The 23274-nt window shown below is 35.7% G+C and overlaps 1 protein-coding gene across 4 annotated transcripts in view; it reads left to right on the forward strand.

The window, feature by feature from the left end:
• LOC136033285 (hillarin-like) overlaps nucleotides 1-23274 on the forward strand; it is a 137325-nt gene that overhangs the window by 34593 nt on the left and 79458 nt on the right. For all 4 annotated transcript variants that reach the window (XM_065714043.1, XM_065714047.1, XM_065714046.1 and 1 more), the window contains one exon: nucleotides 15488-16060. In XM_065714043.1, coding sequence (XP_065570115.1) covers nucleotides 15488-16060 — 573 coding nt within the window. The remainder of the gene's footprint in view (nucleotides 1-15487; nucleotides 16061-23274) is intronic.

The raw sequence follows: 23274 nt of genomic DNA on the forward strand, positions 1-23274 counted from the left end.
GGTATTTTTTCAAGTGACAGTCGACAGTCAACATTTTTCAATGACAGTCCGAAATCGTCTTAGTTTAAGTGATTTATCCTTCTTTTCGTTATTCGCTTTGGAGTCGAATGTACCATTTGGCTCTACAAAATTTTGAAAGAGCTATTTGCAGGGTTACCAAATTGACCTTCTTCCTGTAGGCATTTTTTCAAATGACAGTCGACAGGTGACTTTTTTTCATGACAGTCGGAAATCGTCTTAGTTTAAGTGATTTATCCTTCTTTTCTTTCTTCGTTTTGGAGTCGAATGTACCATTTGGCTCTATGCAATTTTGAAAGGGCTATTCGCTGGGTTACCACATTGATATTACTCCTGTGGGCATTTTTTCAAGTGGCAGTCGACAGTCGACATTCTTTTAATGACAGTCGGAAATCGTGTTAGTTTAAGTGATTTATCATTCTTTTCTTTCTTCGCTTTGGAGTCGAATGTACCATTTGGCTCTACGCAATTTTGAAAGGGCTATTCGCTGGGTTACCACATTGATATTATTCCTGTGGGCATTTTTTCAAGTGGCAGTCGACAGTCGACATTCTTTTAATGACAGTCGGAAATCGTGTTAGTTTAAGTGATTTATCCTTCTTTTCTTTCTTCGCTTTGGAGTCGAATGTACCATTTGGCTCTACGCAATTGTGAAAGGGCTATTCGCTGGGTTACCACATTGATATTATTCCTGTGGGCATTTTTTCAAGTGGCAGTCGACAGTCGACATTCTTTTAATGACAGTCGGAAATCGTGTTAGTTTAAGTAATTTATCCTTTTCTTCGTTCTTCGCATTGGAGTCGAATGTATCATTTGGCTCTACAAAATTTTGAAAGAGCTATTTGCAGGGTTACCAAATTGACATTCTTCCAGTGGGTATTTTTTCAAGTGACAGTCGACAGTCAACATTTTTCAATGACAGTCCGAAATCGTATTAGTTTAAGTGATTTATCCTTCTTTCATTCTTCGCTTTGGAGTCGAATGTACCATTTGGCTCTACAAAATTTTGAAAGGGCTATTTGTAGGGTTACCACATTGACATTCTTCCTGTAGGCATTTTTTCAAATGACAGTCGACAGGTGACTTTTTTTCATGACAGTCGGAAATCGTCTTAGTTTAAGTGATTTATCCTTCTTTTCGTTCTTCGCTTTGGAGTCGAATGTACCATTTGGCTCTACAAAATTTTGAAAGAGCTATTTGCAGGGTTACCAAATTGACATTCTTCCAGTGGGTATTTTTTCAAGTGACAGTCGACAGTCAACATTTTTCAATGACAGTCCGAAATCGTCTTAGTTTAAGTGATTTATCCTTCTTTTCGTTCTTCGCTTTGGAGTCGAATGTACCATTTGGCTCTACAAAATTTTGAAAGAGCTATTTGCAGGGTTACCAAATTGACATTCTTCCTGTAGGCATTTTTTCAAATGACAGTCGACAGGTGACTTTTTTTCATGACAGTCGGAAATCGTGTTAGTTTAAGTGATTTATCCTTCTTTTCTTTCTTCGTTTTGGAGTCGAATGTACCATTTGGCTCTACGCAATTTTGAAAGGGCTATTCGCTGGGTTACCACATTGATATTATTCCTGTGGGCATTTTTTCAAGTGGCAGTCGACAGTCGACATTCTTTTAATGACAGTCGGAAATCGTGTTAGTTTAAGTAATTTATCCTTTTCTTCGTTCTTCGCATTGGAGTCGAATGTATCATTTGGCTCTACAAAATTTTGAAAGAGCTATTTGCAGGGTTACCAAATTGACATTCTTCCAGTGGGTATTTTTTCAAGTGACAGTCGACAGTCAACATTTTTCAATGACAGTCCGAAATCGTCTTAGTTTAAGTGATTTATCCTTCTTTTCGTTCTTCGTTTTGGAGTCGAATGTACCATTTGGCTCTACAAAATTTTGAAAGAGCTATTTGCAGGGTTACCAAATTGACATTCTTCCTGTAGGCATTTTTTCAAATGACAGTCGACAGGTGACTTTTTTTCATGACAGTCGGAAATCGTCTTAGTTTAAGTGATTTATCCTTCTTTTCTTTCTTCGTTTTGGAGTCGAATGTACCATTTGGCTCTACGCAATTTTGAAAGGGCTATTCGCTGGGTTACCACATTGATATTATTCCTGTGGGAATTTTTTTCAAGTGGCAGTCGACAGTCGATATTCTTTTAATGACAGTCGGAAATCGTGTTAGTTTAAGTGATTTATCCTTCTTTTCGTTCTTCGCTTTGGAGTCGAATGTACCATTTGGCTCTACAAAATTTTGAAAGAGCTATTTGCAGGGTTACCAAATTGACATTCTTCCAGTGGGTATTTTTTCAAGTGACAGTCTACAGTCAACATTTTTCAATGACAGTCCGAAATCGTCTTAGTTTAAGTGAGTTATCCTTCTTTTCGTTCTTCGCTTTGGAGTCGAATGTACCATTTGGCTCTACAAAATTTTGAAAGAGCTATTTGCAGGGTTACCAAATTGACATTCTTCCTGTAGGCATTTTTTCAAATGACAGTCGACAGGTGACTTTTTTTCATGACAGTCGGAAATCGTCTTAGTTTAAGTGATTTATCCTTCTTTTCTTTCTTCGTTTTGGAGTCGAATGTACCATTTGGCTCTACGCAATTTTGAAAGGGCTATTCGCTGGGTTACCACATTGATATTATTCCTGTGGGAATTTTTTTCAAGTGGCAGTTGACAGTCGATATTCTTTTAATGACAGTCGGAAATCGTGTTAGTTTAAGTGATTTATCCTTCTTTTCTTTCTTCGCTTTGGAGTCGAATGTACCATTTGGCCTACAAAATTTTGAAAGGACTATTCACAGGGTTACCACATTGACATTATTCCTGTGGGCATTTTTTCAAGACCTAGTTTGCTTAGTCATTTTCTAAGGACGCTGCAATTGGTAATCACTAATCTAATTAGTTTTAATGATTTGTCCTTCTTTCTGTTCTTCACTTGGGACTCAAATGGGTCCTCAGGTTCTGCAAAATTTCCCAAGTGTTATTTACAAGGTTACCAGATTGACGTTATCTCTGATGACATTTTAATAAAGACCTAGTTGAGATTTTGACGCATCTAAGTTTACATCTTTCTAAAGGTTTGATTAGTCCTTTTCTGGGAGGAGGGAGGGAGGAGGAACCTAAGCATTATAAAGTTGATAAATGAATGCTAAAATTTAGACCCTGGAAGAAACAAAGCTGAAGTTTAAAGACCGATAAACTAGATGTAGATCTTCTTGAATAGCATTTGGACACTTTTGAAAATTTTGAAGTCGACTATGGCAACAGGAGTGATTCTTTGGTAGAATAAACTATTGTGTGATGGGCAATTTCTTCGATTTAACTGTATTGTGAAGATATCGTACTTATTGCAAAATATTCTGCTTACAGAATGTCGTTTTTCTGTGAAATTCCTTCAGACCCATACACAATTAAATGTTTCTAATACCTCAATTTAGCTAATGCTAAATTGAGTCAATTAGAATCTTTCGCATAAATTTCGGATTAGCATCAGTCAATTAAGGGAAATGGGAGACAATAATGAGTGAAACTTAGAATAGATTGGAGGAAGGAATAGCTTGTACAGCTGTGCTCACCTCGGGTGGCTTGGTACTACAATGAGTTGGTAGTATTCGTAGTGGTAGTCCCTTTGTTTACATTTAAATGAAAAATAATTACGAGTGTGAAGACTAGTATCCTACTTCATTTTCTTAGAAACTTTAATTTTCTGTTTTTATGACACTTGGTATTTACCAAGTGACATATAGCGATCGCAAATTCTGTCGGTCTATCTGTCGGTCTGTCTGTCCTGGTTTTCTAGTTTAGGCGCTTCCAGATAAGCAAGGACGATGAAATTTGGCAGGTTTATCAGGGGCCAGATCGAATTGAATTAGAAATAGTCATTTCCCCGATTTGACCATCTCGTGGAGAGTGGGGGGACAGTTAATTCGAAAAAATTAGAGGTATTTGTAACTTACGAACGGGTGATCAGATCTTAATGAAATTTTATATTTAGAAGTACCATGTGTTTCAGAGCTCTTATTTCAAATTCCGACCAGGTCCGATGACATTTGGGGGAGTTGGAGGGGGAAACCGGAAATCTTGGAAAACGCGAAAATTGAGGTATCTTTATCATAGGAATGGGTGATCGAATCTAAATGAAACTTGATATATAGAAAGATTTTATGTCTCAGATGCTCCATTTTCAATTTGAATCGGATCCAGAGACATTGGGGCTGGAGGGGGAAGCAGAATTCTTGGAAACCGGAAATCTTGGAAAAGGCTTAGAGTGGAGAGATCGGGATGAAACTTAACGAGAAGAATAATCACAAGTTCTAGATACGTGATTGACATAATTGGAACGGACCCACTCTCTTTGGGGGAATTGGGCGGGATTTCAAGTGCTTTGGAGAATTCGGTGCTTCTGGACTTGCTAGGACGATGAAAATTGGTAGGCGTGTCAGGGAACTGCACAAATTGACTTGATAAAGTAGTTTTCCCCGATTCGAGTATCTGGGGGGCTGAAGGGAGAGGAAAAATTAGAAAAAATGAGGTATTTTTAACTCACGAGTGGATGATCTGATCTTAATGAATTTTGATATTTAGAAGCCAGAGCTCTTATTTTAAATCCCCACCGGCATTGAGCATCTGGTTTTGCTTTTAAATCAATCTATTGATTCTTAGAATTTTACTAGAGCTCATGCCATACGAGCTCTTGGCTCTTCCAACCTCGTTACAAATGCCATTGGAGCTCTTAGCTCTTGTTGTTTCGTTATTTTTTATTTTTTTAGTAATTAGAAATATTGAATTTCAAACTAAATCTATTTTTTTTTATTAAAGCTTATGTGGCGTCGTAATTTTCACTTGCAATTCCTTCTTCGTTATCGCATTTATTTTTATCATAAATAAAAAAAACTTTTTTCGATTTTCTTTTATTTCAAGGGGGGGGGGTATTAAGAAAGTTCATGCTCTTTTGAAGTTTGAAATATATGTTGTAAATTATCGTGCTCATACACCAGGTGGCATGTACTAAGCATGGTGCAGGTTTGCCAAGCGTGGCAGAAACTGTGTCAACCGTGGTGGAAACTGTTCTATGCATGGCATGATTTTACGGCACATGTGACGTCATTAGATTAAACCAGGTGGTGGAAAGGGGGCGGAAAGCCTACTAATGAAAAAACCTTATTGAAAAAGTATATTAAGATTATTTTATTTAATCCTCTAAATCCAGTCACAAAATTGTAGAATAATAGACCTAAAAAGCTACCGTTTTCGTTGTCTAATAAAAAAAAAAAAAAATGAAACCCAAATCTAATCGAACAATCTTGATATGAGGAACCGATCCTGCAACAGTTATGGGTACAATGAGTCATTGATATTCTTCTGAATGCTGCTCATCAGCTTCCATTTTAGGTATTACAAAGCCTTAGAATTGGCTCTTATGCTGACTGACACCTTATCTGGAAAGTCGTAACATCTTTGGAATCCCTTATGAGCTTGAGGAATTCGCGAATCTAAAATACATTATAGATGCCTCAAACAGTCATGGAACGCACATACCCTAACGAATGGGATATATATATTCCAAGATCTTCTGTGGGCTTTAAAGGAGGGCGCAATCACTTAGAAAAGAGTGTAGGGAATCCTCCAGTCCTATCATAGGCAGCGCAATAGCGCTACCTTAGTAAAGAGTTATGTGGGCACAATATACTTTTTTTTCTTTTTTTTTTAGACCAAGCCACTTCGTATAGAAGGATTTGTCGTAGAAACTTCGAAAGCGGCTCATTCAATTAGAAATTGAGAGGGCTATTGCCGTTTTTAGTGTTCAGAAGTGACTGGAAGACAACCATCTCCCCCACGCCCTTCATTTCCCCAAACAAAGGCAATCAAAGTTTTGGGATAACCATTTTGTTCAGCGTAGTTGAAAAAGTCCGGAAATTATTTTGTTGAGTATGGCAAACCCCCTACGGCCCTCGGGGCAAGAGTTGCACGTTATGCCCTGGGGGTATGTAAGGTTTTTATAGAAAGGGCGGTCGTATAAACTTTGGAGGGGGCTCATTGGACTGGTAATCAGAAGTTCAAGTGTCCTTTTTAAAATTTAAAGTTATCGGAGGGCAGCTACTTCCCCCTTTTTTGGTCTTGGAACAGGGTACTTCGTATAAAAGGAATTATAATGTTTAGCGCCCTTTTTAGCAGTTAAAAGTGATAGGAGGACAATTAACCCCTCTTCCCTAAGCCCATCATTTCCCCAAATACATGCAATTAAAATTTTGAAATAGCTACTTTGTTCAGTGTAGTTGAAAGGTCCAGTAATTATGTATTCGAAGATGACATCCCCCAACAGCCCTCAAGACAAGGGTTTAAGTTATGCCACGGGGCCATATAAAGTTTTTGTGCAAATGGTGGTCGTGTAAACTTTAGAGGGAGCTCTTTTGATTGGAAATTATAAGTTCTAGTTCCCTTTTTAAGAGTCAAAGTGTCGGAGGGCAACTAACCCTCTCCCTTTTTGGTCTTTTTTGACCAAATGCGTCCGATAGACATTTTGAGATAGCCATTTGTTCAAAAACAGTTCAAGGATTACATAGCAAAGTCTTTGGGGTTGACAAAACCCCCCAGAGTCTGTGGGCAAGGATTGTAAGCTATGCCCAAGAGGCATATAAGCTTTTATGGAAGGGGTGGTTGTGTGAACTTTAGAGGAGGCTCATTTGATTGGAAATTTAAATTTCCAGTTATCTCTTAAGAGTAAAAAGTGATAGAGGGAAACTGCACTCCCCCCTCTCTGACACCCTCTTTTCCCAAAATGTATCCGATCAAAATTGTGAGATAGCCATGTTGCTCACTATAGTTCAAAGAGCACATAACACTGCCTTCAGGGTGGACACAACCCTCCATACCCCAGGGGCAAAGGTTGAAAGTTATGCCCCGGGCATGTAAGGTGTTCATGGAACGAATGGTTGTATGAACTTTGGATTGGATAGGGCTCATTTAGCTGGAAGTTGGAAGATCTAGTGCCCTTTTTAAGAGTCAAAAGTGAATAGAAGGCAACCAGCCCCTCCCCCAAAAGTCTATCATTCCCCAAAGCACATCCGATCTAAATTTTAAGCGAACTATTTTGTTCAGCATTGTTGAAAAGTCCAATAACTTTGTCTTTGGGTATTGCAACCTCCCCAAAGTCCTCAGGCTAAGGGCTGTGAGGTATGCAATTCGTTCTTTGTTTATGTATTAAATAAAAAAAAAAACACATTTTTTTAACGAAAAGTAAGGAGCGACATTAAAACTTAAAACGAACAGAAATTACTTCGTATATGAAAGGGGCTGCTTCCTCATCAACGCCCCGCTCTTTACGCTAAAGTTTGACCCTTTCTCTTAACTCTACTTTTTAAAACAGTAAAAAAACTTTAGCGTAAAGAGCGGGGCGTTGATGAGGAAGCAGCCTCTTTCATATACGAAGTAATTTCTGTTCATTTTAAGTTTTAATGTTGCTTCTTACTTTTCGCTAAATTTTTTTTTTAATTTAATTTCTGAACGTTTTTGAATCAATGCTTCTTTTGATTTTGGCCCTCCGCAGATGAATAATTAAAACGAAATTTGCATTTTTTTTTTTTGGCTAAATGGCTTTCTCATAGTTTTGATTGAATGATTTTGAGAAAAAAAGGAGCGGGGGAGGAGGCCTAGTTGCCCTCCGATTTTTTGGTTACTTAAAAAGGCAACTTTTCGTAAAAACTTTTAATGTTTTACGAATGTTTTTATTAGTAAAAGATATGCGTAACTTACAAATTAACTTACGTAACGAACTTCTGTATTCTCATGTTTTTATTACGTATATGTATAGGTTCACCCCCTCGCTCTTCACACTAAAGCTTAAATGTTGTCCCAATTTCTTAAGAATGACCCCTCAATCACAAAAGCCGTAGAATAAATAGTTGAAATTGCTAAAAATACTTTAGCGTAAAGAGCCAGGTATTAAGAGGAGGTGAGCCCATCATAAGCGTAAGAATTTCTGTTCGTTTTAAGTTTTAATGCTTCTCCTTACTTTCAGTTGAAAAACTTTTTCATATTTATTTTTTCTTTGTTTTTTTTTAATAATGCTGGAAAATCCTGCGCTCCCTTCATGAAAAATTTCTTCCCCATGACAAATTTCTCCATGGAAAGTTCCCCCAACATATCCCCCTCTTATCACCCCCCTCCCAAAAAAACCCCTAAAAATTCCCCTGAAAACGTCTGTACACTTCCAAATAACCATCACTATATGTAAGCACTGCTCAAAGTTTGTAACTTGTGGCCCCTCCCACGGGAACTGTGGGGGAGTAAGTCGTCCCCAAAGACATAGTTATAAGGTTGTTTGACTACGCTGAATAAAATGGCTACCTCAGAATTTTGGTTTGGTGACTTTGGGAAAATAATTAGCGTGGGAGGGGGCCTATGTGTCCTTCAATTTTTTTGGTCACTTAAAAAGGGCACTAGAACTTTTCATTTCCATTAGAATGAGCCCTCTTGCAAGATTCTAGGACCACTGGGTCGATAGGATCACCCCCCTGGAAAAAAAAACAACAAAAAAACAAACAAACAAACAAATAAACACGCATCCGTGATCTGCCTTCTGGCAAAAAATACTAAATTCCACATTTTTGTAGATAGGAGCTTGAAACTTCTACAAGAGGGTTCTCTGATACGCTGAATCTCATGGTGTGATTTTCGTTAAGATTCTATGACTTTTAGGGGTTTTCCCCCCTATTTTCTAAAATAAGACAAATTTTCTCGAGCTCGTAACTTTTGATGGGTAAGATTTAATTGATTGAACTTGATTTGACTTATATATTTAAAATCAGCATTAAAATGCGATTCTTTTGATGTAACTGTTGATACCAAAATAACATTTTTTAGAGATTTTTTGTTACTTTTGAGCCGGGTCGCTCCTTACTACAGTTCGTTACCACGAACTGTTTGATATGTTATTGAGAAAGGTATGCATGTTTGAATTTTATTTTTCAAAACGGCGAAGGGAATTCAGGTGAGCCTTTCAAAGAATGTTGAGGGGAGTGTTGAACTAAATCAAAACACGTTATGTGTATACGCATTGTCAAAAGAGCATAACTGATGAATGACTGGGTATATTTATTCGGAACTTTCAGGAAATAATAAGGGAGATGATGAAAAAGGGAATGTTTACATGCCACCGCTACTGCTACAACTACTACTTCTACTACTGCTACTATTACCACCACATTACTTCATTTACAATATCAAGGGAAAATTTGAACTATATCAAAAAACACTATGTGCATGCACGTTGTCAAAAGAGCTCATCTCGAACACTGATTTGGTTATTAAGTTGGAACTTTCAGAGAATGCTAAAAGCGGAAAATCAATTGACCAAAAGACCATATGCACACCAAGGTCGTATCTAGGGGCTAGGGGGTTCGACCACCCCTTAAATGTTTGTGTGACACGTAAAAATGTAATAAAAATGGATATAAACAAATTTTTATATGTTTTTTTAGGTATGCATGCAGGTTGCCAAACGGCGTAACTGCAATATCTTAGGAACAGTTTGGCGTGTGAAGTTGAAACTAACAGCGCTTGTTGTGGGGGATGTTGAACTAACCAAAGAAAATATTTGCATCCTATTGCAAATGCTTTTACTCATACTACTGCTACTGCTACTATTATTACTGCTTCTACTGCCACTAATGCTAAGGCCATCTTTATGAATTCTACTGCTCCTACTACTGCTGCTGCTAATAAACTAAGGATATTAAGGCGAAAAATTCGGGAAATATTGAAATATCAGAACCTAATGTCATTTTTAAGAGTCAAAAGAGATTGGAGGACAGAGCCGTCCTCCTAAGTCCATTCATTTTCCAAACACTTCCAGTCAACAGTTTTAGACACTCATTTTGTTCAGCAAAATAGAGCGGTCGAGTAACTATGTTTCTAGGAATATTGGGTTTGTCAGCCCCCAACAGTTATGCAATTGGCCCATTATGCTTTAAAACTAAATGCTGCTTTAAAAATAAATTGTGCTAAATGGTTGCCAATAAGGCACCTTAGAAATATATCGAGAACAACTGGGGGTAATAAGTTGAAACTTTTGGGGATGCTACTATTACTACTTCTGCTCTTATAACGTAGATAAATCAAAAAGAGTGTAAATGTATCCAAGTTCTCAAAGAGCATAGAAAGAATTTTTTAGGAATGATATTATGTTTTATTTCTCAGGTCAACTTTACGAGGTATAAAATCAAATTAAACATTACTACTTGTGTCAGGATTAAAATTCAATTAATATATTAAATAAACAAATTTAAAAATCTGTTTCTACAAAACCAGTTTTTCAAAGAAAAGTAAAGAGCTCCATTAAACCAAAAATGAGCAGAAATAAAACCAAATAATCTTCCAAGCATAAAACAACCACAAATCACCATCAATAAATAAATGAAACCTAAAACGAACAGAAATTACAATAAATAACCGAGTCAAAGTCAAAATGAGCAAAAATTAACAATAGTAGAGCTGACAACTACTACTACTACTAATAACTCACTGCAGCACCAAGCCGCCTGAGGCCAACACAGCTACGCACGCTCCTCCTCCAACCTGATCTATTTAAAGCCTCCCTCTTTACACCCTCTCAGGAAGTTCCCGTTTCCTTTAAATCATTATTTATGACATCCTCCCAACCCAGACAAGGACGACCTGCTTTCCGTGTAGCCCCAGACGGTTGGCCAAAAAGGACAATCTTCGGTAATCTGCCATCCTTCATCCGTAGAACGTGGCTTAGCCATCTCAACCTTTCTTTCATTATAGCCCCAGAAAGCGGGATTGAACCACACTTTTCGTACAACCTACTGTTTGAAATACGGTCAGTCAGCCGGGTACCCAGAACAATCCGTAGGCAATTTCTCTGGAAAACATCTAGTAAATTTTCATCTGCTTTTCGGAGTGCCCGTGCTTCAGAGCCATATTTGACCACTGTCATCACTGTAGCTTCCAATATTCTAATCTTGGTTTGCAGACTTATCTTTCTATTCTTCCAAACTTTTTTTAACTGTGAAAAAAAACCCTTAGCCTTAGCTATTCTACTTTTAACATCTTCACTGCTCCCACCATCTTTACTAATAATACTACCAAGGTAAACCTCCATGTCTTCTCAAGACCAGAACAAAACTTGCACTTTACTGAAAAAACAAAAACATATGACCATGGATTGTCAGTTTAATATACATATGTTAATATTTATTCCTTAAATTTTTAAGAATTTTTTATCTATTAAAGTCAAAAAACTGGAAACATCTAAACTGTATTTTGTTTTCAGTAAAATGCAAATTATGTTCCAGACTTGAGAAGTTAGGGGAATTGTCATCACTACTCATATTAATTTTTGCCTGTTTTGAGTTTGACTCGGTTATTTATTGTAATTTCTATTCGTTTTGGTTTATATTATATATTTTTGGTTTATATTTTTCATATATTTGGTTTATATTTTGGTTTATAAATTGTATCATATTACATTTTTTTTTATTATTGTGAAATAACTTCTGACTGAGCTTTTACCGTGCCTTATAACTGCTCAAAGTAGAGTTTTTTGACTATCGGTCCGTTGAAATCAACTCCTTTGCTACCATATGGCGGAAAAATAGTCGTGTGTAAAACGGACTAATTGTTGTCAACGCTTTTGCGGGAAGTATTTTTTTTTTTTTTTTTGCTTAGCACTTACTTGTGAACACTTATCTACAGGAAATATTTTTAATATTTTTTACTTAGCTATAAGGAATCAGAATCTTTAAAACAACATTTGAAATTTGAGAAATCGAAATTGGGGGTATATTGGTGGGGAAGTGTTGGGAAATGAATGTTTTATAAGTATTAGGCATTTAAATATTTTATAACTAAGTAATTTAAATATACGTAAGTATTGTTTTGTAAGTAATGTATAAGTAATTTATGCATTTTCATAAGTATTTTATGTTTTATAAGTAAGTAGGAAGCTGGCGCGGTTTATTCACATGGGCATCAGCCACCGAGAGGGCTCTCAATGATGATTTACATTGGTGTTCTTTTTCTCATTTAGTTCTTTTGTATGTCGTTTCCTTTTTTGAATTGTCTAATTTGTTTTTTTTTTTGTTTATTGCTTTTAATAGTTTTGTATGTTGTTTTCTTTATTTCCGACCTGCAGTGCTTTTGTGTCAAATATGCACAATCATAAACACTCTGAAATATTTAGCCATGGTAATCAGTAATCATGGTAATTAGTAGTAGTGATCAAAGTAATCTTGGATAGTAATCTAGTGAACCGAAAACATTATTGTCATTTGAACATGATAATAATGAGGAATAAAATTAAACAATCGACACAAGATAAGGTATATCATGAACCTAATCAGTCAAAATAAGTGGTGATGCAATGTGTGCGATTTTTTTTTGGTCTCTTACTTTTTATTTCAAAAAGGCTTGAAACCAAGACCGTAGCCAAGATTTTTGTGTGAGGGGGGTATAAAAACTTTTAAAAATGCGTAAAAAATTATTTGTATGCATTTTGTGACGTCTTTACGAGTCGGACGAAAAAGGGGGAGCGAATGCCCCCCCTCTCCCCTAGATCGTCCTTGCTTAAAACCACTCTAAATGGTGCTATATAAAATGTAAGGTGCATTATTGGAATTACCATTTTCTGAAACCATCTAACTTGAGGTTTTTAGCCTCCATTAACCTTCCAAAAACCCCAAAAATCATTTTTTTGATTGTTTATGAGCCATAAGACTTACCTTTCTTAGATCCCATTATTCCAACCTTTTTCAACTGTGAAAAAACATACTGTGGCCTTACTAGTCTTTATACTCAGTATCCTCACTAATAACGCCACCTATAGAATTATTTGATTCCTGTTGAATGCTGTGTTCTCCCCAATTTTAACTTTAAGTCTGCGGCTTCACCTTTTAAACCGTCTCCAGACAAACTTTTTTGCTTGATCATGTCAGGTTCTTTAATAGTTCGTCCTATGTTCTTATTACATAAAAAAAACTAGTTTTTTTTTAACTGAAAGTAAGGAGCGACATTAAAACTTAAAACGAACAGAAATTACTCCGTATATGAAATGGGTTGTCCCCTCCGCAATCCCTCGCTCTTTACGCTAAAGCTTTTAATTGTTTTATAAAGCAGAATTGTGGCAAAGAGTCAAACTTTAGCGTCAAGAGCGAGGGATTGCGGAGGGGACAACCCATTTCATATACGGAGTAATTTCTGTTCGTTTTAAGTTTTAATGTCGCTCCTTACTTTCAGTTAAAAAAACTAGTTTTTTTATGTAATTTCTGAACGTTTTTGAATTAATGCATGTTTGATTTTGGCTCTCCACACATAAATTATTAAAAATGAAATTTGCATATTAATTCCTTTTTTGGCTAAATGGCTTTCTCTTAGTTTTGATCAGACGATTTTGAGAAATAAGGGATGGGGAAGGAGGCTAGTTGCCATGCAATTTTTTTCGGTTACATAAAAAGGCAACTATAAGTTTTAATTTTTTAACGAATTTTTTTATTAGTAAAAAATATACGTAACTTAAGAATTAACTTACGTAACAAACTTTTATATTCTTTAATTTTTATTATGTATATGAGGGGGTTTGTACCCTCGTTAATACCTCGTTCTTTACACTAAATCGTAAGTTTTGTCCCAATTCTTTAAGAATGACCCCTGAATCAGAAAGGCCGTAGAATAAATAGTTGAAATTACTAAAAATACTATAGCATAAAGAGCGAGGTATTTGTCTCTTCCTAAATACCTCACTTTTTATGCTAAAGTATTTTTAGAACCCCTCATATGCGTAATTATCTCTGTTCGTTTTAAGTTTCAATGCTACTCTTTACTTTCAATTGAAAAAACCTTTCCATGTTTATTTTTTCATTGTTTTTTTTATAGTAATTTTAGAAAATTCTGCGCCCTTTTCATTGAATTTCTGTTCCCTCATGACATATTTCTCCGAGGAAAGATCCTCCCACATAGCCCCCTCCCCTCAACCCCACCCCCAAAACCAAAAAAAAAATCCCCTGAAAACGACTGTACACTTGCCAATAACCATTATTATATGTAAACACTGGTCGAAGTTTGTAACTTGCAGCCCCTCCCCCAGGGACTGTCGGGGAGTAAGTCATTCCCTAAGACATAGTTATTATGGTTTTTGACTATGCGGAACAAAATGGCTATCTCAAAATTTTGATCTGTTGACTTTGGAGAAAAAATGAGTGTGGGAGGGGGCGTAGGTGCCCTCCAAGTTTTTGGTCACTTAAAAAGGGCACTAGAAATTTTCATTTCCGTTAGAATGAGCCCTCTTGCGACATTCTAGGACCACTTGGTCGATACGATGACCCCTGGGAAAAAAAAACAAAAAAAAAAAAACAAACAAATATACACACACCCGTGATTTGTCTTCTGGCAAAAAATACGAAATTCCACATTTTTGTAGATAGGAGCTTGAAAATTTTGCTATAGGGTTCCCTGATACGCCAAATGCGATGGTGTGATTTTCGCGAAGATTCTGTGACTTTTAGGGGGTGTTTTCCCCTATTTTCTAAAATAAGGCAAATTTTTCCAGGCTCGTAACTTTTGATGACAAAGACTAAATTTGATGAAACTTATATATTTAAAATCAGCATGAAAAATCTGATTCTTTTGATGTATATTTTAGCATCAAAATTCCGTTTTTTAGAGTTTCGTTTACTATTGAGCTGGGTCGCTCCTTACTACAGTTCGTTACCACGAACTGTAATCAAACAGTTCGTGGTAACGAACTGTAGTAAGGAGCGACCCGGCTCAATAGTAACCAAAACTCTAAAAAACGGAATTTTGATACCAATAGGTACATCAAAAGGATTGCATTTTAATGCTAATTTCAAATATAAAAGTTTCATCAAGTTTAGTCTTACCCATGAAAAGTTATGAGCCTGAGAAATTTTGCTTGATTTTAAAAAATGGAGGGAAACATCCCCTAAAAGTCATAGAATCTTAACGAAAGGGGCTGCTCCCTCCTCAACGCCCCGCTCTTTACGTTAAATTTTTTTACTGTTTTAAAAAGTAGAGTTGAGAGAAAGAGTCAAACTTTAGCGTAAAGAGCGGGGCGCTGAGGAGGGAGCAGCCCCTTTGATATACGAAGTAATTTCTGTTTTTTTTAAGTTTTAATGTCGCTCCTTACTTTCAGTTATAAAAACTTGTTTTTTTTATTTATCATTACAGGAACGAAAAGGTAAGCCGACATGTCGTAAGGATTTCATACACATAGGGATACCGGTTGTTTCAGATATGCGGTCAAACTTTTAGAGAATTAATGTGTTAGATGTCCAAATACTCTTTATCAGGTTGACTGTATTGGTTCTTGTTAGGGCCGTTTCGGCGGCTTCAGCTTTTGAACCGTCTCCAGGCAAACTTTTTTACTTGATCATTGTCAGGTTTTTTATAGTTCGTCCTATGTTCTTTTCATATATTAATCATTACAGGAACGAAAAGGTAAGCCGACATGTCGTAAGGATTTCAAACACAAAGGGATGCCGGTTGTTTCAAATATGCAGTCGAACTTCTATGAGAACCACTGTTTTAGATGTGCGAATACTGTTTATCCGGTTGACCGCATTGGCCCTCTTAAGGACTGCACGTTCTTTCATCAAGGCTGTTTCAAGTGTGCTCTGTGTGGATCTAAGCTTACCCTTAAGTCATATTGCAACAATCAAAATGATATTGATGACAAGGAAGTGTACTGTACATCACATGTGCCGAAAATCGGACCTGGTCATCTGGATGGTAGTGCTGTTGTTATAAGATCGGCACTTAATGTACCACGGTCATATTATGTGAATGAGCAAATACGTGCCGGAGGCAAGAGTAGTATTGATGCAGATGCTCTTGGAATTAGAAACTCTTCTGGAAGATCTGAAAATGGCAACAGTCTCAGCTCTGATCACCGCTACGGTGTTTTCGATGCCTCTGCCTTGCATATCAGACATGCCTTAAACCAGACAGAGTTGCAGAAAAGGTACTTACGTACTCATGAAAGACCCCTTGCAGTTTACTTGGTAAGTTATTTTTTGCATAAAGTTCAGTGGACGAAAGTTGTTTTGAAGCTGAATGTTGTTAGGTCTAATTTAAAAATGGGTATAGGGCAAAATATAAGCAACAGTTAAGTTGGGAATCAAAAGGGCTTAAATCATGGCTTTTTTCGTAAATCTTGTATATTTGAGGTTCATCTGAGAGGATTAAAATGGCTTTCACACTATTTGCGTAAGTTTATATGCTAAGTGGTTAAGTAGCGTGGTGTTCAGTGTAACCTTTCCCAACTAAACACGCCTTTTTAAACTAGGGTGGCATAAAAATCGACGAGACCATCATAATCATCATCTAAAATCATCACAATCATAATAAGCAAACTTTTAAAAAATAAAAACGTGGAATGGAGATAGTGATTCAACCTCTGATGTGGAAGGCCTCCTTGAAAAATTCTATTCATTTATTTGGAAAAAATTATTAATTGTTCCTCCCTGAAACCCAACTTATTGCTACTATTGACTTTTGGCTATTCACTTGCCTAGAATTTAACGTAACCTGTCGTAAAGTAAAATTACGGAAAAAAATTTACTCCGGAAGATTACATAGTGTTCTGTAAAGTCTATTTATGCTAGTGTGAATTCAGACACTTTTGAGAAAGATTCTCATCTACTCTTTTTTTCTTTCAAACAGTTCGTGGTAACGAACTGTAGTAAGAAGTGACCCGGCTCAATAGTAACCGAAACTCTAAAAAATGGAATTTGGATACCAATAGCTACATTAGAAGAATCGCATTTTAATGCTAATTTTAAATATAAAGTTTCATCAAGTTTAGTTTTAGCCACCAAAGTTACGAGCCTGAGAAATGTTGCCTTATTTTAGAAAATAGGGGCAAACACCCTTTAAAAGTGATAGATTCCTAATGAAGATTTCATCATCAGATTCAGTGTATCAGAGAACACTACAGTATAAGTTTCAAGCTCCTATCCACGAAAATGTTCAATTTTGCTTTTTTTGCCAGAAGACAGATCATGGATGCTTGTTTATTTGTTTTTTTTTTGTTTTTTTGCCATGGGCTATTGTATCGACTCAGTGGTCCTAGAATGCCGCAAGGGGGCTAATTTGGAGGAAATTAAAAGTTGTAGTGCTCTTTTTAAGTGGCCAAAAGAACTGGAGGGCACCTAGGCCCCCTCCCACGCTCATTTTTCCCAAGCTCACCGGATCAAAATTCTAATATAACCATTTTATTCCGCATAGTCTAAAAACCTAATAACTATGTCTTTGGGACGACTTACTCCCCCTCAGTCCCCCTGGGAGGGGCTGCTAGTTACAAACTTTGACCAGTGTTTACATTATGTGGGTGGAACTTCCCATGGAGGTATTTGTCATGGGAAAAGAGAATTTCCATGAAGGGGGTGTAGAATTTTCTAGCATTTAAAAAAAAACGAAAAAATAAATATGAAAAAGCTTTTTCGTCTGAAAGTAAGGAGAAGTATTAAAACTTAAAACGAACATAAATAATTGCGCATATGAGGGGTTCATCTCCTCCTAATACCTCGCTCTTTACGCTAAAGTATTTCTAGTAATTTCAACTGTTTATTCTACGGCCTTTGTGATTCAGGGGTCATTCTTAAGGATCTGGGACAAAATTTAAGTTTTAAATTTTAAAATATATATATGTATATTAAAGCATATATATATGTAAATTAAAGCATATATATATGTATATATATATATGTATATATATATATATATATATATATATATATATATATATATATATATATATATATATATATATATATATATGTATATATATATATATATATATATATATATATATATATATATATATATATATATATATATATATAAAATATTATTTTTTGGGGGAGATGGGGGTTGTAAACCCTCCTTTCTTGCATACGTCTCTAAGTGGGAAACATACTTTTCATCCAATACACGCATTTCATCCAACTTACACGAACTTCTTTCACACGGTGTGTATAATTTGCATTGGTTAAAATCATCAAATTTTTTCTTCAATGTAACCACTGTTTTTCCTTCAGTAAAATCTACTTGTGAATCAGTGATCCATGGTAGGTTTGTACATTCCCACAAGACTAACCAAAATAGTTTTTTTGTTATTTGTCAAAAATTCTCACAGCTTGCAAATTAGTTTCTTAAAATGCAAATAAAATTTCCCACCGCAGAGAGAATAGGTTTGAAACAGGAAATAGGCAAAACCAAAAATTGGTAATGTTTATACCTGACTAATTGATAAATGTAGCTGTCTCCGCCAACGAGCTTTTTTCATGTAGCAGATGTAGCTGCAACCTAGGATAGAGCGAACTACAGCCCATAGTAACCAAAAATTTAAAAACGTCTTTTAAAAAAACATAGTTTAAAATTGAAGCCATATTATAATTCGAAAGATATTTCCCCGAATCATCTTTCTTTGAAAAAGTTATGTCTGACTTACATTAATTCCTAATCTACGTCGAAATTCTACTTTTGAGATTTGAAGATGAGCCGTGAAATTGCTCATTATATATCCTAGAGTGCGTCCCAAAGGGTGTGACGCTTACTCCCGAGGGTGCAAGAAAAGTTTAATGGAGGTACGCATTGCACCGCAGTTTGATGTGTATGTGTACCTTCGCTATGTAAGGAACAGACTATTGTACGGGGAAACGCGCCTCAGGTTGAAATTAACAACCAGACATGCGAATTGTACGATGTGCCATTTCAGCACGAACAATTTCATCCTTCTCATTGATCATAATAAATATTATTCATAATATAACTTTCATTTATATTCTATTCTGAATAGCTACATTATTTTTTATCATTGTTTGTGGTTCTGCCCCCCCCCCCAAAAAAAAAGAAACATATTTTGGTTGTTATTGCAGTGCACTACATCCAATTTTGACGAGAGGTACTCGCGATTGACCTTGCTTTTTTGATTGTTAAAATTTATCTGTATCGCAGTCGGTGAAAGACTATTGAGAGACTTAAATTTTTTTTTGTGCAGGCTGCTCATAGATTTTTCTGGTCCTAAGGGAGTATTCTATTTTATTTTTGTATCGTCGGTTTTGTGTTTGTCATAAAGCACTAGCTTTTTTTAGAATTCCATTTATATTGAAATCACTTGTCAGTTTATTTAAGCTAATTTTTTAATCTCTGAAGCAATAATTTGTGTTCATCTTGCTGACAGCGAGACTAAATATTATGATATTAAGTGGCAAAAACAGAAACTCGGTTGGACCCAATAAGTACGCTATAAATTTCATAAAAAATTATCATTTTTATTAAAAGTCAGGGCTTAAGGATTTTTTAAGTCGGCAATTACAGATAAAAGGTTGAAATTGGAATCGGAGCGTCCCAATGAGCGTCTTGATGTAGGTGTCGTTCAGTTTGAAGATCATTCACTATCTTTGCCGAGGACCCAGTGAACAATCTGTTTTGTTTTTTTTTTCATCCTGCTATTTGTCAATTTTAAGACAGCCTTTGGCGGAATTGCCACACGCCAGTTTTTTTTTTTTTTTTTTTTTTAAATCACCTACGATACTTTGCCTTATTGAACGTGAGGATGTGTTGTAGTTGCGGGGAGACGGAACATTTTATTGCTTAAGCAGCTTTCAAAAACTGTAAACAGCAGACATCCCTTTCCACAAACAGCCTAAAATTAAGAAAAGTGCAAAACTGAAAAATCTTACAAAAACTAGAGTAAAACTGGATTATAAAATATTAATCACACTGAAATAGAGAGTTCACTTTTAAGAAATCTTTTTGTTGTTTTACTGGCTTAAAATTTCACACAAAAGAATCAATGAGGCTTTCTCTTCTTTTTACTGGATCAAGACTTGACATTGCAGCAACATGTTTAAAAAAGTCTGGGCTATTCCGCTTCTCTTTCTGACATAGCCTACGCTTAAGGGATAATGTAATTGGATTATGAAATAACGTTACAAAATAAGCCAATGAATAGTAATCCCCCTTTCTCTTTGTAATAGCCTTTAAATGATACAATCAGGACAACAACGAAAACTCCCCCAAAGATGATTTTATTTAGAATATGAAAATACAATTATTTGTCTTTATTGTTTCTATTGTTTGGTAAATGACGACTTATACTTATTGACGACATGACTGCCTGTCTATGGATTATTCTTTATGGTTGATTGTGTATGGCTATGCTGTTTGACCTATGTGATTGTATGGATGAGTAGGGTTAAGGCCTCATTCAAGTGCTGGTCTATATTAATCACTAATTTAGGATAACAGTCTTCCTTTTCTCCTTCTGTCTCTTTTTTTTTTTTTTTTTTTTTTTTTTTTTTTTTTTTTTTTTTATTTCTCTTTTCATAATATGAAAATACAATGATTTTTTCACTTGGTAGGTTTTTTCTATGGGCCATGATTCCCTCTTTACTAGATTGCAGCTCAGTTATCGGTATGACCACGATCTATTGAGTTAAAGAAAAATTATGAATATGGTGGGCATCAAGGTTACTTCGTGATACTTTTCCACGCAACAACAATCACCGTGTCAATTGTTGTTTAGATTTCTCCTAAGTAACAGCAACAGTCACAGAAGAATTAATTCCATGTCAACATAACGGCAATTAAAATAGCTCACTGCCACGGTTTAGGAAGATTGGCCATCGGAGGAATTATTTTCTGTATAAAACTCGAGCAACTTTCATACTTGAACTACTTTTTTAATACTCGTTTAAACTGCTTGCCTAAGACTATGTAAATTGAGCTTCTATTACCGCATGTACTGGGAATATTTAAATTTAGGAATTTGTCCAAAATTTTGCAGAAGTTTCTTTAAATGGAAGACACCTGCATACCACTCCTTGATGTAGATCATTCACCCGAGCCATGATCATTTTCTTTCATGATTCTACTTTTACTTTCATGAAACTGTTCATCTCATGCCAATATTTAACAAACCAGTACAGAGTGTAAGAAGCTGTGTAAATAGCTTTGATGGTCGTAGAAATCAAACAGTTCGTGGCAACGAACTGTAGTAAGAAGCGAACCGGCTCAATAGTAACCAAAACTCTAAAAAATGGAATTTCAATACCAATAGTTACATCAAAAGAATCGAATTTTAATGCTGTTTTTAAATATACAAGTTTCATCATGATTAGTCTCATCCATCAAAAGCTACGAGTCTTAGAAAATTTGCCTTAATTTGGGAAATAGGGGGAAACACCCCCTAAAAGTCATAAAATCTTAACGAAAATCACACCATTGCATTCACCGTATCGGAGAATCATGTGTAAGAAACTGTGTATACAGCTTTGATGGTCGTAGAAATTCACCCAAAGTGCTGAGCTTTCCATGCTTAACGCTCCTCATGACCGCGTAATAGGGAACCTGCTAATAGAACGTTAAGTAGATTTCATTTCTACTGAACGTTCATCTTTTTCTTCTCGTTGCTTCTCGTTTTCTTTGACTGCCTTTACAGGCCCATTTGGGCTTTCCTGCAGTCGAAGATAGTATTTTTTATTCATAGTAATTTTGTTTATAAATTATTTGTGAACGTGAAAACTTGAACTCGTCAAAGAGAAAAAGAAGGATGTTAAAAAGGTATGCTTTACTTCCATTGATTTATTTTTGTGGCAATTGTTTACTTTCGTTCCAAGAAATGCTAATTCTAGAAGCGCATCCATTTCTGGCTGACCCTCCTCCTCCATAGGGCAAAATGAGTCCCGTGGGCAGCGGGGCAAGGTCTGTATTCTATATTTATTTAACAAACGTCATTTTTTTTTTTTTTTTTTATCACTCTTTGTTGAATAAATATAGAATACAGACTTCGCCCCGCTGCCCGCGGAGCTCAAGGACTAATACGCTTCCATCTATAGGTAATGTTACCTGTAAGCAAGCCCACTTTACGTATTTTTAGTTTTCCCCACAGAGGAGGAGGGTCACCTAGGAATGAATGCGCTTCTCTAATAATGACAAGGAAACAATATATGATCGTCAGAATCTTGCTATATGCCGTAATACGCACTTTAGAGTACTTGGAACGAAAGTAAACATTTACCATTTTTGTGATACAACGTCGCAATTACATCACTCTTTATCTCTAGACAGATAGATAGTCATACCTTATTGAAAACTGATTGTTTTGAAGCTGTGTTAAGCTGTGAACTTGTATCAAAGTAATCTGTTTCGCACGACGAACGTATATTATTCAAAATCTGATTTCGTTTTCACGAAATTTTCATTCAGTAAAAAGAATGAAAGTATATTTTAGGTTACATCATTGTTTAAATAAGCTTCTGGTTTCTCTGTGTTCTGACTCTCAGAAATGCATTTACTATCTCGAGATGCTACTTTTAGCCGACGAAAACAATTTTTGGTACTTGTTAAATATCCCAAGCCCCCTTAAGAAATGAGGTTAGGTTGGTTATAATAAAATATACTAAAACATGATAAAAAAATAATACTTTAGAAAAAAAAATTATCTAAACTACAGGAGAAAATTATCGAAAGCAGACCGCACAGAACGCATTATGTTAAATACTTTACCTAATCACCTTTGTATATTCAATATTAAATAAAAATATACCCGCATCTTAGGTTTATTGCAGGTTAGGTTTGCTGCAGGATTTATTGTTTTAAAAAGTAGGGTTATGAGAAAGAGTCAAACTTTAGCATAAAGAGCGGACAGGGGAGCGGAGCGAACGTTTAGGAGGGGACAGCCCCTTTGATATACGGAATAATTTCTGTTCGTTTTAATTTTTAATGCCGCTCGTTACTTTCAGTTAAAAAACTTGTTTTTTTATTTAATTTCTGAACGTTTTTGAATTAATGCTGGTTTTGATTTTGGCTCACCGATCATGAATAATTGAAACGAAAATTGCTAATTATTTTTCCTTTTTTTTGGCTAAATGGCTTTCTCAAAGTTTTGAAAGGACGATTTTGAGAATAAAGGGGTGGGGGAGGGGGCCTAGTTGCCCAGCAATTTTTTTGTTACTTAAAAAGGCCACTAATATTTTTAATCTTATTTACGAACATTTTTATTAGCAATAAATATGCATAACTTACAAATTAACTTACGTAATAAACTTCTCTATTTGTTTATTATTTTTACGTATATGATGGGGTCCACCCCCTCGTCAATACTCCGCTGTTTACACTAAGTTACAATTTTGTTCCAATTCTTTAAGAATGACCCCCTGAATCACCAAGGCCGTTTAATTAGAATAAATAGCTCTTTTGAAACTACTAA

Source organism: Artemia franciscana, chromosome 11, assembly GCF_032884065.1.
Source record: "Artemia franciscana chromosome 11, ASM3288406v1, whole genome shotgun sequence".
Taxonomy (NCBI): Eukaryota; Metazoa; Arthropoda; class Branchiopoda; order Anostraca; family Artemiidae; genus Artemia; species Artemia franciscana.